The sequence below is a fragment of the Trematosphaeria pertusa genome, assembly GCF_010094035.1.
Source record: "Trematosphaeria pertusa strain CBS 122368 unplaced genomic scaffold BU26scaffold_22, whole genome shotgun sequence".
Classification (NCBI taxonomy): Eukaryota; Fungi; Ascomycota; class Dothideomycetes; order Pleosporales; family Trematosphaeriaceae; genus Trematosphaeria; species Trematosphaeria pertusa.
The window spans coordinates 276,136-293,447 of record NW_022987233.1 but is presented as its reverse complement, the minus strand read 5'-3'; the positions used below and the strand labels follow the sequence as shown (position 1 = coordinate 293,447).

Genomic DNA, 17,312 nt, shown 5'->3' with positions numbered 1-17,312 from the left:
CAGCTTAAACGCCAACTCGTAACCCGTCTTCTCTGCCGCCCTCTTACACCCCCCGCGCTCCCTGCAAGCTTCCAACCGCCGCTCAATCGCCTTCCACTTCTCCCCTCCCTGCGCCCCTCTTTGTCACCGCTATAAACTCAACGCTGAACTGCAAGCGTCACTGTATCACCGCACAGTAACCTGCTCCCGAAAGAGGAAGGCCCGGCTTCCAGCCAGCCAGGCCCTTTCTGCACGTTCGCGGAGAGGTCCTTCTCAGTCTCCAAAATACCATTGGCTTGCGCCAACTTCGGAATGTTGCAGCGCACGTACGTTGCTTCGGCGGCCTGAGCCCACCGCAACATTTCACGCGCTCCTTGATGCCATTGGGCATCAACTTGCCCTCTTTATCGTACATCTCACAGAGGTACCTGGCTTTGTCGGCATTTCATTCAGTCCACCTCATCTGACCTCTCCATTCTGGTACGTTCGCACCCGCACCTCCTGGCCCTTGTTACATGCTGTTGAAATAATTCAACACCACGTACTACGTCCGTGATCGCAGCACCTCTCATAAATAGTAACCTCAACATCTTTCAGCGTCGGCGCCTTACGAAGAGGATTTGCTTGGGGCGTTTTAAACTCGTTGGGCGCTTTCATGTTGGTGTTGCGGCTGTAGAAGGGAAAGGGAAAGGGATTTGAGTTCGTGGAGGAGAGGAGCTAGGCTGTGCGGACGCTGCGGCTGGCTTGCAGGAAGTACAGGGTTGTTGAGGGGGTTTTGGTGGACTGTGGCTGTGCGAGAGAAGGAATGGAGTGAGCGAGACATAATGTTTGTGGATTGTGATTCGATATGCGATTAACGGAGGACAGGTTACAAGCGTAAAAGCGGAATCGGGGAACGGAGACACAATAGGAGGCATGTCTGGCTGCGGGAAGGGGGGTGGATCTACCTGTAGAAAGTGACAAGCCCGGTGCGGATACTCGCCACTAGAACATCACGGAAGGTGACCTTAAGGTGATCATGGAGCAGAGGACCTGCGGAATGGAGAGCATGAATGGGAGTTGTCGGTCCTTGATCGTAGCAGTCGGTAGGGAGATTCGGATCTGCCTGACATTTAACTATTACCACCTCGGCATTGTTGGAGACTCTACTCAGCCGTTGAGCACCTGAAGTGCTCCAAGTACCCTCCCTTTCCCCAACTGCTAATCGATATCTCCAACATTTAACCCTCACATGCCGCATTGAAATCGAACAACTCCAAAACATCAGCACTCAGCTCCTCCACCGCCTCTTTAGTACCACTCCTTCCAAGGCGTACGAGCCCCCTGCCGAAAGAGGAATCAGGCGCTTGGTCCGGTTCCACCATTTCCTTATTCAGCCGGTCTCGCTCTAAAACTTGAGCGACTATAACGTTCAAAGGCTCGGACACCGGAGGTGGACGGAAAGGGATTGGGGCTTGGTGGTACACGTCGCGTTCGCAGCTTAGGACGCGCCTGGGGCTGAGAAGATCTGTAAAGTGTTAGCAGAAGGAGTTCTGGTGTAGAAAGTGGATGAGGTTACTTACCCAAAGCAGGAGTAGTACCTTCGAGATCTAGGACTGGCGGGCTCGATGACCTGGAGGCCCCATCGCTCGAGCAGCTGATCGGGAATACCGGGGAGGGAGGTTCCATGTCGTCTGGGCAGTCCCTGCTCTGAAGTCCTTTATCTGGAGAGACGAGGAGAGGTGGTAGATTGAAGCAGACTCGCTTCGCCGGGTTTTCGCAGCTTTCGGTACTTTGGATGGGCTTACTCCGAGGTTTCTTGGGTAAAGGTATCTGCAAGATTCCCCGAAAGTCGTGCGGTATGCCGTTCTTCCTGACGCTCGCTTGTAGCGCTTTTTCTTTCCGACCGTCTTGTGTTTGGTGCTGGTATTTCTTCGCCCTGCACAGTTCGTTTTTCTCGTGGCGCGCTGCTGGTAGTTCCTCTCGCGGCGGCGGATCGCTGATTACGGAATCGCATCGTTTCGCGGTTGTAGCTCGGGCGTTCGAGCTGTCTGTGTACCCCAGGGGAATACTAGAGCTGCTTGGAATATCCTTCGACCAATAGGTTTTGATGGAACTAAATAAGGGACTGAATAGCGTCGGTTCGCCCATATCTGTGTGTGCGGTAGGATGCGCTCTCGGAATATCTATCGAGCGAGATTGAGGTGCTCTTCGAAGTGAGCCGCGGACGCGCGCCATTGTAGATGCAGGCCTGCTGGTCGTGGTATCCCGTCGTGGAAGGCTGGCGCCTGCCGTGGGTTTGTGCGCGCGGAGTGCCTTGAATGTCTGCCTTCCTAGGTAGACGCAACCGGCGGATTCAGAACTGTGGCGGAAAAGAGAAAACGTATGAGTAGAGGAGTAGAGGGGCGGTAAGAGAGGTAATGAGAGAATATAACGCGTTCATAAAGAGTTGTTGCAGGCAAAACATCGTAGAAGTTGCGGTGACGACAAGTGAAGAGAAGACCCGGAAGAGGAGGACGCGTCGTCGGGGAGACGCGCTTGTCCGCCAATCTGCCACGGCTGGCCTTCACTTCCCCTTGTTGAACACCCTGTAAGATGAGGTGCCCGGTAGGGCATGCATCGAAACATAAATCCTGATGATTGTTTCGCAAGATCGAGGTTCAGCAAGTTGACCAACGCTGACCTTTCACGCCGCGTATGGTGTTCCAAAGCTATATCGAACCTCGAGGTCCCAAAACTCTTCCCCTCTTCTTCTCTTTCTCTTCTCTTTCCTAGAGTTATGGTCCCCGCCCTCGCAAGATAACTCCAATTTAGATGTATGATAGGCGCCAGGGAAAGGGCCAGACTTCCATACCTGAAAGTTATCGGTAGATGCCGCCCTCGGCACCTGTCGGCGACACCTATCAACAACAATCTGTGAAATGGCAGGTGTCAAGCTGCCGAGAGCAAGGAGATGTCTCCGCAGCCACCATTGCGTCCACTCTATGCTTTCCAATAGGGTTCATAGCTTAAGCCATCTGGGTGTGCGGTGTCGTTTAGCCAACGTTGTGCACGGCTGCATGGCCAGTTGCTCAAAAAAATAACGGCTATATCACTTCAGTTCCTTCTCTTCTTCAAAATGACATGTTAGCATTCGAGTCGATACGATTTAACTGTTAGTTTCGAGGTTCTCTGTTTCATCGTGTAGCCAACGCTTCCAAGATATCTCTCGCCGGTGGTAATATCCAGCAGCTTCGTTAATGGAAGAGAGCGTTTAGAATCAGCCTTGGAATAAGGTCGCGGAGAGCGAAAGATACGGGAGATCAGAGAGGAGTTCCTTCAGGTAGTGGCTTCTGCGTTGGATGACTCTTCATCCTCGGGCACGCTAGGCTGCAGGACCGGAAGGAGATCTTCGACGATTGTCGATAGAGCATATACAACAATGCAATTATACAAAGGAGCATCCAAGATCAAATAGGGAGACATCAGGCTTGGAGGATAGTATGTGCGATCGAGCGTGTTCGGTTGCAGGTGTCAGAAGAAACTAGCACCTAACCACAAGCGGTTAGTCTCCTATCATGGCGTCATCCCAATCGCAGACTCACCACGACCACTCTTCCCCGCACCTCGACGCTGCTGATAGTCAAAGCAAGTAACACACCCCATTAATACACACGCGGTGCTGAATTCGCGAGGCAGCATTGGCTGCGCCACTAGCCTCGATCCGAAAACCGCGGCTCCTGCGTATGACTCAAGGCTGCCCGGCCCAACCGAATCCCACCCTCCAGAACCGTACCCAGACCAGACGACTAGCTGAGCGACTCAAATAAGGGCGACTCGACGGGTTATCCTATCAGCAATCGAGATGTATAGAGAGGATTACATCGCCTTCCTCGGGGATTTTAATTTATCTGTGCGCCGTCGCCTAACCCACCCGGGCATACCATTGAAGCGACTAAAGCCTTTGAGGACTTCCTCTCCAAGCATGATATTGCGTGCGACATAGTGGCGCTTCCCTAGCATGCTCCAAGCGCTGTCACAGATATCCAAGGCGGACAAGGCCCGGGCGAGCGTGTTATTATCAATAGTCATATCGATACGTATCCGGTGGAGAATCCTGACGCTTGGGAGCAAGGACCTTACTCAAGTTACAGGACGGAACATCAATTCACGGTCGAGGTGGAGTGCGCATGAAGGCTCTCACCGCAGCCCCCGTTACCGCCTTTATGCTGCTGAAGAAGAGGACGGATGCGTGGAAAGGTAGTGTAGCCTTGACGGTCGCGTCAGACGAAGAGACGGGTGGCTAATGGGACATACTATCTGCTCGAGTGCTGCGGTCATTCGTCTCCTTGCAAAGGAGTTGCGTTTTGAATGGTGGGCCTGGAGGTCCACAATCAATTCGGATCTGCGGGAGGTGAATACTTCGAATGATCTTTACCATCAAACACGCGGAGCCAAAGGTGGGGAGGCTGTATCCATCGAGGAATATTTTGCCCTCGTGAAGGCCCTTACATTGGTTATTTGGATGACCTGTCTTGTTCGCGGGACTCCATCGGCAAGGGGGAGCGTAGGCGGCCTATTTCGCACGTCACGACTCTAGCCTAACCTCGCATATCCGCAACACCAACGCCAGTATTATGGAGCAGGAAGCATTCCGAACCTGATATAGTAGACTCCTTTAATTTCGGGCCACTCTTCGATAATATGCGGGTTTTACTTCTGGCGGTGGAGGGTTCGTCACGTGATTACATACACCCCGGGCCGTCGATCCTTGAACTCCTCCGCATTCTGGCGTGATATGCAAGTCGATTGAATTAACTCATTGGAATGGATCCGCATCCCAGCGAGTCCAGTGACTCATAGCTTCGTACCTAGGTACTAGTAGCTCTGATGTTCCACATCCGGGGCACAGCTCGCGTCTTGTCTTGGCATTCGACGTAATCAGGCGTATCAGGCAACCGCATCTCAGACCATGTATAAAAGGAGACGCCTTCCCTTCCCCTCTCTTCCTTCAACATTTCTCCATCAACACCATCAGACGCCGTCACCCATTTCATCTAGTTTCATTCCCCCAACAAGGTAGCTTACACAATGTCCTCCGGCTATCGGGGCAACCGGTACAGTGCTCGACATGTCTGCGGCTGCTACTTCCTCGATCCTTCCAATAATGGGTCGAGGACCTACCTGCCGCAGGTAAAGCTTGACGCTCGTACCACGATCTTGTCAACGGCGTCAAGGACGGCGCTGAAGCAGACTTTCGTAAATACGTCGAAGGACAAACCTCTCGATGAGATCCGGTACGTGTTCTACTAGTCAGAAGCATGGCGCATCCTTGAATCTTGGCATCACTGACTTGCCTAGGTACGCCTTCCCACTCTTCGATGGCGTCAGCGTTGTCGAGTTCCAGTGCCAGATAGGCGAGCGCATCATCTACGGGCTCGTGAAGGAGAAGGGGGAAGCTAGAAAGACGTATGAGGAGGCTAAGGAACGAGGCGAGAAGGCCGCTCTGTTGGAGCAGCTCCCTGATGCTGCCGACGTCTTCACTACCTCCGTCAGCAACATTCCCGAGAACTCTTCCGTGGAAGTCACCATTACATACGTTCAAGAGCTGAAGCACGACGCTGAGGTCGACGGTGTGCGCTTGACGATGCCGACGTCCATCGCTCCCCGTTACGGAAGCTATCCTGGTCAGCTGATGGAGAGCTCTGATGTTAACGATTCGGGCGGCATATCTATCACTATTGACGTCAGTATGGCCGATGGAGTTCCTATCAAGAAAGTCATGTCGCCGTCGCATCCGATTGAGGTTTCGCTCGGAACACTGTCGACTAGCACTAATGACGAAGACTCCTCTATCTCCAAGGCCTCCGCCACCCTGGCACTTGGCACTACCGAGCTAGAGAAGGACTTTGTTCTCCAGGTGGTGGTGAAGGATGTCGGCGTACCTCAGGCCATCCTCGAGACACATCCCACTCTGCCCAATCAACGAGCACTCATGACTACCCTAGTCCCGAAATTCAACCTGAAGTCACAGAAGCCGGAGATCATCTTCATCGCTGACCGCTCCGGCAGCATGGCTGGCAATATCCCTACTCTTGTATCTGCCCTCAAGGTCTTCCTCAAGTCCATTCCCACCGGTTGTATGTTCAATATCTGCTCATTCGGCACGGATTTCGAGTTCCTCTGGCCGAAGAGCCAGCTCTACGGTCAGGACACCTTAGCACACGCGATCAAGTATATCAGCAAGTTCGGCTCGGATTTCGGCGGTACAGAGACCCTGAAAGCCATCACGGCGGCATTTGAGCGCAGGCTCAAGGGGATGCCAACTGAACTGATGCTTCTGACCGACGGCGATATCTGGTCCCAGGATACCGTCTTCCAGTACATTGAGCAGGAGACCAAGCATGGAGACGCACGTGTCTTCCCTATCGGCATAGGAGGTGGAGTCTCTAGCGCCCTTATCGAAGGTATCGCTAGAGCTGGAAAGGGCTTTGCGCAAATGGTCGTGAACAACGAGAAGCTCGATGCGAAGATTGTCCGAATGCTCAAAGGAGCACTCAGTCCTCATATAAATGATTACCGGCTAGAAGTGAAGTACGAGGACGACACTGTCGATAGCGTCGCCGACAGCCTCCACCTCAAGCTGACCTTTGATGATGAGGATGAGAAAAAGAACTCGGAAGCTTCTGACACTAGCAAAGAACCGATTTCACTCTACGACCCCGCGTCCAAAGAAGAGCACCCGAAAGCCGACGAGCCGAAAGATATCTTCGCTGGTCTGCCGAAGCTCGATCGCCCCAAGATCCTGCAAACCCCTCATCAGATACCGCCGCTCTTCCCCTTTAATCGGACCTGCGTCTACCTCCTAATGTCCCCGGAGGTATCTGACCTCAAGCCAAGGAGTGTAGTGCTGAAGGGCACTTCCGCTCAAGGACCACTTGAGCTTGAGATTCCAGTGGAGATTCGACGGGAGCCAGACGAGATGATCCATCAATTAGCCGCCCGTAAGGCTACCCAAGAGCTTGAAGAAGGCCGCGGATGGGTCTCTGATGCTAAGACCGGTGCTGGCGAACTCGTCAAAGACAAGAACCCAGCCCAGTTTGCGCTACTTCAGAGACGTGAAGCCGTACGACTCGGGGTCGAATTTCAGGTAGGCGGGAAGTACTGCAGCTTCGTCGCCGTTGAAGCCAACGAGGCCGAAATCGCCGCGAAACGAAAGAAGGCGCTCGATGCGTTGATCAACAGGAGCGTCGAAGAGAAGGATGACTGGGAAGTGGTTGAACCACCAGTGCAGCAGCACCAGCAACAGGTTTTTGAGACTGCCACAGGTACGTTAGACTCCCTCAGACGGCAACGTTTATCGTCCGGACCACTCGAGCGTTTTGCGCTGAGAGTGTCGGAAGATCAAGACGGCTTAGAAAGCGTAGAGAATGCCTGTTGTACAGTGGGCATCAGTTGCAGCCGAAGGGTCAGGAGAAGGCCGGAAGTGCGGCTGACTAGTTTGGGAGGCTTCGGCCGGACCTTGGGTGGCCTCGCCGGGTCTATCGGAAGAGCAGCCACATTGAAAAGTAAGAAGGCTGACACTTCGACGCAACAAACAGGTATGCACGTTCAACCCTTCCATCGCAACCGCACCAAGCAGACGGCTCGGATGTCCACAGGGGGCAAAGCACCCAGAATGCAGCTCGCAAGCAAGGCAGCTCGGAAATCTGCGCCCTCCAGCGCGCCGGTCAAGAAGCCTACGCGCAAGAGGAGGAGCGCAGATCCTTGGGCGCCGAAGAAGAAGGCTAAGAAGAATACTGACATGCCTATCATAGGATCAGAATCTGACGAGGACATGGGCTTTGGGCTCTTCGATAATGGACTGGAGGCTCTCAAAACAGCTCCTGATTGTAAGAGGACGAGGCGAGGAGGGCCAAGAGGTCGAGTTGGTGCGCCTGCTGCCGCCGCTCTGGCAGGAGGTGCTTCAATCCGCGCTGCTCTCTCTGGTAAGCCATCGGAGCCCGCGGACTCGAGCACCCTCCTCCAACGCCTTATCGCCCGTCAATCGTTCGAAGGATCCTGGACCGGGATTAGCGACCTCTGCGACGAGATGAGTATCTCCCGCGACGCCGCACGAGACGCGGTTAACAGCCTTGTCTCCGCGGCTAAGAAGGGATTGGACAAGAAAAAGGCGGAGACAGTGGTCAGCACTGCGATTGTCATTGCATTCCTGGAGAAGAAGATGCCTGAGGAAGAGGAGACATGGGAGTTGATCGTGGAGAAGGCGAGGGAGTGGTTGGAGAATGCTGTGGAGGGAGATGTGCTCGCTGAGACGTGGAAGCTGGCTGAGGGTGTTATTGGGAATTAGTATGAATTATCGCAAGTTGAAAGGGAAGCTGGCACGCATGGAACCTGCCTGGGAAGTCGGGTCAATCGTTGCGAGCCGGTTTGCGGGAAATAGGCGTTTACATTAAAGTTCGTTCCCGTGGCGCTCGATTCAAACAAAATAGTCTCTAATCCACCATCGTTTTCGCGCCGACTACTTACAGCTACCCGCATCCTCATCGCCCGATCTTTCTCGCAGCCTCGGAACATTAAAACCACCCTTCCATCTCATTGGAAAAGCTCATCGAAACACAAATCGCCGAGCACCAAAGCATTGGACCGTTGACCATCTCGAAACAAGGCGCTCCGCATCTGAGAACATGCAAACATTGCAAACCCGCTCGCAGCCTCGGATGTCGTCGAGAGGGCAGCAATATGATTGGTGTTCCGGCCGTCGTTCTTGATGAAGTGAGGTGGCACCGCTTGGTGTCGTGCCACTACGGCTAGTGAAACGCGCCAGCTTTCGCTTCCGAGGCACGTCTAGTTCAGCCTTACACTGCGCATCGCTGCGCTTCGGAGGATTCGTTAATCTATTCTGATCGCCTAGTTCCCTCCCCTGGAGAAATCTCCTGAGGAGGGAGCCAACGGTTCGGTACCTTAATTTAACGGCAGTGCTGTTTTGGTGCGGCGGGAGGCCTTGGCGGGGAGGGAGAAACGCCGGGTTGGGAGCGGGAGGCGAGAAGGGCGGGGATAAGCCTTTTCGGCTTTGGTTCTACGGCAGAGGTGGGGAGATGGTGGGCCTGGGGGTAATATAGAGAGTTCGTTTCAAGAACTCTCGTGGGGTGGGTCATTCGAGATGAGCAAAAGGGCTTCCGAGGGTCATGGCTCAGTGGCACCATGAGTGCTGAGTATAAGAAGAGCTTGGAGATGCTTAGGAAAAGGGCATCGGCATCGCACCGTCGACTTCGATCTTTCTTCTCTCTTGCTTCAATTCGTCACTCGTTGTGCTGAGCACTTGCATTCTTTCAACTCTTGCACTTACCCATTCATCCTCTTCGTCCTGCTCATTCACGCTTCCAAGATGAAGTACACCACCGCCTGCATCATCGCCCTCGCCGGCCTTACTACCGCCATCCCCATGCCCCAGTTTTCCCTTCCCTCCTTCGGCCTTCCTTCCTTCCCTCTGCCAACCGGCGGGTTCAGTATCCCCGGCTTCAGCGGCATTCCCAGCCTTCCCAGTGCCACCGGCGGCATCAGTCTCCCTAGCGGCGGCATCAGCCTGCCGAGCACAGGCGGGGCCGCAGTGACTAGCGTCGCTGCTCAACCCACCTCCACCGGTTCCACTGGAGGAGGTACTGTTGGCGCGGACTGCACACCGCAAAGCAGCAACGGAGGGAGCACGGAGAACGGCGTTGCGGACAAGAACTGCTGCACTGACGTTACTGTTGTCTTCGCACGGGGGACAGGCGAGCTGGGCAACGTGGGCACGATTGCCGGGCCACCCATGTTCGAGAGTTTGAGGAGCAAGCTGGGCACTGATCGGGTGACTGTGCAGGGTGTCGATTATCCGGCTTCGGCTGCTGTGAGTTCACTCGTCCACCCCACCCCACTGCTTCCAGATGAAGATCAAGGCCACTAATAGTATCAAAAGGGAAACGCCAACCTCGGCCGCGACGGCGGGCCCGCCATGGCGTCCTCCGTCCAAGCCGCCCTGTCCCAATGCCCCGATACTAAGGTCATCGTGTCTGGCTACTCGCAAGGCGCCATGGTCGTGCACAACGCGTTTTCGCAGGGCATCTCGGGCTCGCAGGTCGCTGGCGCGGTTCTCTTCGGCGACCCGCTGAAGACGCAGGCTGTTGGCGACCTGGGAACGGATAAGGTGAAGGAGTTCTGCGGTACGGCTGATTCTATTTGCGGGACCGGGGATAATCCGACTGGCGGGCATTTGAGCTATGGGAGTGTGGCGGATGAGGCGGCGGATTGGGTTATTGCTACGGCGGGGTTGGCTTGAGCGGTGAGCAGGGGAAGAGGGGGTGGGTGATGGGAGAGGCCGACTGGATCGGGAATTTTACTTCGAGATACATACGATCACGTGCAACCAGCCTTGCTGCCAAAACCCTACACGATCTAGAGGGCCCTCAACAACCAAAGCTTGCTGACGCTGGCGAGAGTGTCTGGATGCTCAGGCCCCAGCACGTCCTTTCTTCCTTTTCTTGTTCGTCGAAACAGTCTCTCAGCATTGACATACAAACCTTGATAGTTCAACACTCAACCGAAGAGTTCTAAAGTCCTGAGCGTGTCCGCATCATTGATCATCGCCGTTGCCGCTCTAGCTCTTACAAATCTCTATTAGCCTGCGGATCACAACCTCCGCAGCCCTGTACCTTCCTTAATCGATAAGCCTGTTTCCCAGTTTATATAGCATGCCTGATCACTCCTACGTACTGCCTGCAAACGACATCCAAGAACCTGATCCTGTAGGCGCTCTTCCTCATCTTATTTGTATCGAGGTCGTGTTCCAACACCCATCTAGCTTTCGAAGGCGCTCGAGGCAGGAATGAAGCTGGAGTGGAGGTCCAGAAGACACTGATATGCCATAGCTAGGCTCTGCCCCATGAAGGCGATGTGTCGAAGCCAGATGATGCTCTAGACTGATGAGGCAGGAGCCGACATCTGCGGGCTCTGCACTGCGAGCTCTGCACTGCGAGATACATGCCTCCAGGCGACGAGACCGAAGCTACTGGCGAGTACATAGAGATCAGTGCGGGAGAGCCTCGTTCCAAGATTGTGGGGCATCCTACGGCAGACGGCATGGCTCTGGTGCATCAGCAAGAAGAGTCGTATCTGTCTCGTGCTGACTCACACGCTGCCGAGCTAGGCGCATACAGAAAGCTGTCCGCTACCTCGTGCCTCTTCATCTATTACTCAAACTTCTGCGGCTTCATCTGTTTGTCGCGCACCTCGATTACAAAAGGGTCCCTCGTTGGTCTCGACAAGCTACCTTTTCTGACGCCATGGCACGATCGTTTCTATCTCATACGGGTTGGTGTTCTTGTCCTTCTCCCACTGACTGATGTGCGTTCAGTACTGGCCCCGCCTGTGACTGTGTCTGTGTCAGCAGCACGCCGAAGACTCGCTCACCTTGCACAAACTGGAGTGACATACTCACCTTTGGAGCCACGCTCCTCCTCAACCACCTGCCTTATTGTTTCCAGCGGCAGTCTTTGTGCGATATGCAAGCCTCAGATGCGTTCCTTATATGGCTCCTAGCTGTCCGCGCGAAGAGTCGCCGTCTTGCGCTTTCGTGGTCGAGCTAGCGCGCCCACGAGCGATGCGGGCTCCGCAGGCGCTGCAGATGCAGACTAGCTGTTACCAGCGTATTCCAAGTCGTACTGCACATGGCTAGCGTGAACTGTAGACAAACTAAACGGGCGTAGGGCGCGGTTCCGAGTACTTGCGTTCTGTCCGCCTGCAAGCTGTGCCTACAGGGCAAAGGCAATGACTCCATCGACGCCGTACAACTCATACGTTTGCTGAGTTGAAGGATCGCAGTGTCCAATGTGTGAGACTCCGAGCTGGACTGAGTCGTCTGGCGCGGAATCAGGTAGGCTGCACAGCGGGAAGTCCATGGACAGCGCCGCTCCGCGCATCGGCCGTTCGAAAACTAGAAATATCTTGTTGCCGTCAGAGGTTGCGAAGCACGCAAAGCGAAAAGTGCTCGCCTGGCACAAGGACAGAATTGTGTTGCGCTCTATGCTCCATGTTACGGTGTCAGCAGTGAGGTTCTAAAGAGATTGTTGTTCGGTAGGTGGAGCGCGCTAACGCTGCTGGGAACGCAGCGTTGCGCTCGCGGAGCGCCTGTCCGCAAGCTGCCCCGCTCGCATAAGTGCGATCTCGCGGGATACTGTAGTAGGCTGGCAATACTGCTTTTCGCTTAGAATCGATCTTTGGCACCAAGAATCACGAAGAAACCGTGGAGATGAAGCCTCAGACACCCCTTGAGCTCAACGATCACACCACACATGTGACAAAGGAGAGCGCAGCGGCAGACATGTTGGCAGACATCACGACAAGAACTATAACGCACTACGGGTGCAGTGAAGAGCCATGTTATGAACCTAATAGCATTGCGTAGCGACAGTCACTCCGTCAAACATAGACGATCCAGGCCGTCTCCTCTCCTGTATTTGCTGATGAGAGGCTACAGGATATTCCACCACAGTACGACCGAGCTCACTGGGAGTAGTACTTCGACCATTTGCATAGATGATTCTCGCAATCCAATTCGACATACGTAACTGTTTTCCCCTGATTGTTGACACGAGTTGCTAGGTCACACTGGTTGACAAGCATCGTGGGTATAAGTAGACCCTTCGGATCGTAGGCGGCTTCGATGGTGGCGAGTGGTTGATTGTGACCTGCAGGGCGATCCATTCTGCAGGGCTCGTCAGTGCCATTCGTGATACCAAGAGTAGGTGTAATGGTCCTGCAAAGCATGCAGTTGCCTGGTAACAGGATAGAATTGAGTACCTTGTTTAAGCCTGACGAGATGAACGATGCGCAAGACGAGATTGTATGACGGAGCAGGCGGTTACTGAGGGGCCCGATGATGATGAAATTGCGATTGTTGCAGAGTTAGAGAACTAGAAAGCTGACAGAAGCACGCCATTATATATCATAGACTGCAGGAAATATGGTGACGATTGTCGAAGACCCGTGATCGACTTTTGGAATCTTATGCCTACCTACTTGATGTTCATTGGGTACCCGGGTATGCACTTCAAAGAGGCATTCCTCTTCGTACGAGGTATAAGCCAATCGAGACTATGCTATCTGCCCACCATTCCAACGAAGTAAGCCTAATCAACCGCCACATGTGTGCTTCGTCCAATGGCCTTTCAGCATCTAATCTCCAGCGGCCTGCCACCAGGCCGCATCGTACCAGACAGAAGATAAAATGTGACGTGGCTAATTCTCGTAGGTCTTACGCGCATCAGGGCGCACCGACGCACCCCACAACTCTATCTCAGACCGGCTCTCAGGACCTCATCCGCTGAAAAGAGTCTAGCATACACTGTGCACAAGCGGGGTAGACTGGTTGTCATGCATTGACTGACGTGGGCGTCACTGAGTCGCAAGGCTGAAAACCGTCTAGAACCGCCAATGCCGCAGATCAGCCTGCATTCGCCCATCTTCAGCCTAGTACAGACATTCTGATGCGTCAAAGTCTGTTCAGATCATTGCAAGGGTAAGAATCTTATGCATGTGTTGGCAATCCGCCGACATGGGTCCGCTAGTCAGTATGTGCGGTTGGAGTGGTCGAAAGATGGCGAAGCTCCGAAATGTGAACCTGTCCTCGAACATCGTGCGTCCCGGCACGCTTGAATAGACGTTAAATGATTTCCTATGAAAACTTCTTCCTGTACTAATACATATTCGCTATTGGAACTCTCCATGACACTTCAGTTTTCGCTGGTTCGACTTCACCTTTCCGTACCGCTTTGATCTTTGTCGTTGATGGACCCGCCTCGGCCTCTTCCGGCGCCGGATTCTTGCACTTACGACCTCGTTTACCCTTTGTTGCGACAGCTTTGTCTTTCGCCTCGCGCTTTGCTCGGGCCTCTTCTAGATCCGCCTTCCCTAGGACTATTGATCTGATCGATCGACAATCTTTCACATTATTTACCTGGAACAGGAACCGGTTTTGGTCCTTAAGTAGGGCACACTTGGCAAAAGGAAATCTTAGCCGTACTTTCGGCTTTATTAAGCTTGTTCGGGGGTTCGATGTAATGGTGGTGGTGTCCGCTCCACCTCGTTTGTACGACTGCAAACTGTGCACAACAGAAGAAGCATTCTCATCCCTTTGTAGCTGCAAAGCGACCTCTCCACTAAATTCTACGGACACCTTGTTCCATGTAAATGTATCCTGTGCCGTGAAGATATGTACACAGCATATCTTGCCTAACCCCACGGTGACCTATCAATGGTTGATGATGTGGGCTTCTAGCTGGTTCAACGTCTCAAGCTCAACAGGGACGAGTTGAATGAGTGCGACTTTTGGGAGTCAACGCTTTACCTGCTGCCTAGAGGGCAGGAGGTATTGTAGCGCGGCCTGCTCTAGCCTTCCCCAAAAGCTAGACTCTTAGTGTGCAGGAAACGGCGAAAACGGTGCAGAGCAAAAGCAGGGAACAGGGGAAGACAGGAAACGGCGAAAATAGTAGATAGCAAATGCAGGGAACAGGGAAGACGGGGAATAACAGAGATAGGGAACGGCGAAGACGCAATGGGATCGCCGAGCCCAGTGACAACGTATGGCCCCGGCGCTCCGCCACGAGCCCTGCCGTGGGTGCTCCGGACAGACCAAGGCTTCTTAGATACACCTTCTCCTTTTGAACCGAGTGCGGGGTATAGAGCTGTAAGCCCGACGGGCTTTAGCTTCTCCTCCCGATACGCGAGAGAGTTTGCGGATAGTCGGATATTATACTAACGTACTTTACAAGCGAACCAATCACACAAGCAAGCCGACTACTTTCTCTTGGCAAGGAAAATTAACTAGTATTTCTTAGTATTTCTTAAATAACTAAGCAAATAACGTACTCTACTAGCGAGCCGACTATACTACTAAGCTAACTACTTTTACTAAGTCTCTACTAAAAAGCCGCTATCTTATTTAGATTTCTCTAACTCTGTAACAGTCTAGTTTAGAGATTTACCTTAGGTTACATAACCTCGGGTTACGTAATCTTATCACGTAACCTAGCCTAGCGCCTTAGCGCTTAGCACCTCTGTATATAGAGCCTCTTAGAGCCTTTTCTTAACTTCTTACCTTTAAATAGCTAAATTTAACCTAATCTACTCTACTAGCACTCTATTCTTATAGCTTATAGAGATAGTACTACCTATAGCTAACTTACTTAGCTAGGTGTTTCGAGACGCTTATAGTAGTAGAGACCGTAAACTTAGCTTTTATATTATTTAAAGGTTAATACCTCTTTAGCTAGAGACGGCGGTATAATATCTAGCTAAACTAAGTAGCCTTATTAAGAAGCGTTTACTAATAACTATATTAAGAATTAGAGCTACGAGAGCCTAGTTGCTTACTCTAAGAATTTATTAACGTTACTAATTAATTACTTACCTCTTAGCGCTGTATAAAACCTACTAGTAGATCTAGTTAGTAGTAGAAAAGACACTACTAGTAGTAAGCTAAAGAGAGCTATAAGAGCTCTATGTATAGAAGAACTTCTATAGAACTTCTACGTGCGAAAACTCTCTCTCTCTTTTACAAATTACGAAAAATTAATAATTCTCTACTCTACTACTAGAGCTAACTATCTCTCTACCTCGCTAGTAGAACTAACAACCCGCTACTCTACTAGTAGCTAAATACCTTCTCTCTTTTACTTCTTTCTTAATTAAAAAGCTAAATAAATCTAAACACTATAGAAGAACTCTTGCGAAGCTAATCTAGAGGTAGAACCTTAGCTCTATAATACCTCTTTACTCTAATAGTTCTTAAATCTAGAGTAGTAAACCTGCTAGTAGAATATACTAATTAATATTTCTATTATAAAAACTCTATTTAGTAATATAACGCGATAACTAATAAGAATTAGAAGAATAACTTTAACTAGAAGCTTATAAGGCTTTACTAGAGCTTAGTAATACTAGAGCTATTATTAGCCTTAGGTTTATATATACTCTCTACCTCTACTAAAGAGCTTTAAGAGCTCTTTCTAGAAACGCTAGCTAAAATTATTAATAAAATAGTTAGCTAATTATATATATAATAGGTATATAAATAATAAATTTATATATATTACTAGATTACTACTAACACTCTTACTAAGAGAGATAATATATACGCAAGATATTAGACATAGACTACTACTCTAGCTAAAAAAGATACTAAAATCTAGTAACTATAAGCGTAATTAACCTACTCTAGAAACTAGATACTACCTACTACGCTAGTTTAACGCGTAATACGTTTTTCTACAATACTAATTATACGTAATTTAAGCGCGTTACTACTAGAGAATTTAATCTTAGGTTCTTACCTCTCTATGTAAGGGCTAGGTTCGCGGTCTCTACTACTATAAGCGCCTCTAGAACACCTAGCTAGGTAAGTTAGCTATAGGTAGCACTATCTCTACAAGCTATAAGAATAAGAGGTGCTAGTAGAGTAGGTTAGGTTAAATTTAGCTATCTAAAGATAAGAAGTAGAAGAATACTCTAAGAGCTCTCTATATACATAGGGTGTCTATACTAAGGCGCTAGGCAGGGTTATATAACTTAGGCGAAGCTAAGTTAGGCTAAAGTACTAAGTTAGAGCTAAGTTAGACTATTATATTACCCCCCCTTATAGAGAAGGCTTGTCTTTAAGTTCTAAGGCTCTCTAGTCTTCTACCTATATAGGCTTTAAATTCTCTACTATCTTCTATAGTATCTTCTCTCTCTTATATACCTTAATCTAAGCATTTAACTATAATAAGAGCTCTAGCTTATCTAGATATACTTTTTTATTTAAGAGAGAGAGGGTATTAGCTACTAGTAGAGCAGCTAGTTGTTAGCTCTGCTAGTAGAGCAGAGAATTGTTAATTTTTAAAGTAGAGGGGGTATTAGCTCTACTAGCAGAGTAGAGAGGTATTAGCTGCTAGTAGAGTAGCTAGTTATTAGCTCTTTTAGCAGAGTAGAGAATTGTTAGTTTTTAAAATAGAGAGAGAGGTATTAGCTACTAGTAGAGTAGCTAGTTGTTAGCTCTATAGGTAGTATAGAGAATTATTAGCTCTATAGGTAGTGTAGAGAATTGTTAGCTTTTAAAACAAGAGGGGTATTAGCTACTAGTAGGGTAGCAGGTTGTTAGCTCTGCTAGCGGCGTAGAGAGATTATTAGCTCTACTAGTAGAGTAGAGAATTATTAGTTTTTTATAATTTATAAAAGAGAAGGGAAGGTTTCTATATATAGAAGTTCTATAGAAGTTCTTCTATATATAGAGCTCTTAATAGCTCTCTTTAGCTTAGTACTAGTATCTTTCTACTACTAACTAGATCTACTAGTAGTCTTAT

The 17,312-nt window shown here is 50.7% G+C and overlaps 4 protein-coding genes across 4 annotated transcripts; 3 read left to right on the top strand and 1 right to left on the bottom strand.

Annotated features, from left to right (window-relative positions):
- Positions 1-1,199: 1,199 nt before the first annotated feature.
- Positions 1,200-2,244, bottom strand: BU26DRAFT_555936 (uncharacterized protein; the record flags this gene model as incomplete). Its single annotated transcript, XM_033832350.1, has 2 exons — positions 1,542-2,244; positions 1,200-1,486 (listed from the first exon to the last, which is right to left on the bottom strand). The coding sequence occupies exons 1-2, from the start codon at positions 2,194-2,196 to the stop codon at positions 1,200-1,202; spliced, it is 942 nt and encodes a 313-aa protein (XP_033676766.1). The 5' UTR covers positions 2,197-2,244.
- Positions 2,245-5,028: 2,784 nt separating this feature from the next.
- On the top strand, positions 5,029-8,287 carry BU26DRAFT_511173 (uncharacterized protein; the record flags this gene model as incomplete). Its single annotated transcript, XM_033827275.1, has 2 exons — positions 5,029-5,234; positions 5,299-8,287. The coding sequence occupies 2 exons, from the start codon at positions 5,029-5,031 to the stop codon at positions 8,285-8,287; spliced, it is 3,195 nt and encodes a 1,064-aa protein (XP_033676765.1).
- An 806-nt stretch (positions 8,288-9,093) lies between these two features.
- On the top strand, positions 9,094-10,502 carry BU26DRAFT_495790 (carbohydrate esterase family 5 protein). The gene is made up of 2 exons (XM_033826229.1): positions 9,094-9,826; positions 9,896-10,502. Exons 1-2 carry the CDS (start codon positions 9,326-9,328, stop codon positions 10,253-10,255), a joined length of 861 nt encoding a protein of 286 aa, XP_033676764.1. The 5' UTR covers positions 9,094-9,325; the 3' UTR covers positions 10,256-10,502.
- Positions 10,503-10,573: 71 nt separating this feature from the next.
- On the top strand, positions 10,574-11,658 carry BU26DRAFT_169859 (uncharacterized protein). The gene has a single exon (XM_033820258.1). The coding sequence runs from the start codon at positions 10,957-10,959 to the stop codon at positions 11,512-11,514; it is 558 nt and encodes a 185-aa protein (XP_033676763.1). The 5' UTR covers positions 10,574-10,956; the 3' UTR covers positions 11,515-11,658.
- Positions 11,659-17,312: the final 5,654 nt, after the last annotated feature.

What these genes read in the sequence shown, in the direction of transcription:
- BU26DRAFT_495790 (XM_033826229.1), top strand. Translation starts at nt 9,326, where the DNA reads ATGAAGTACACCACCGCCTGCATCATCGCCCTCGCCGGCCTTACTACC. An exon ending in ATTATCCGGCTTCGGCTGCT is followed by an intron (nt 9,827 to 9,895) that starts GTGAGTTCACTC and finishes TAGTATCAAAAG; the next exon opens with GGAAACGCCAACCTCGGCCG.
- BU26DRAFT_169859 (XM_033820258.1), top strand. Translation starts at nt 10,957, where the DNA reads ATGCCTCCAGGCGACGAGACCGAAGCTACTGGCGAGTACATAGAGATC.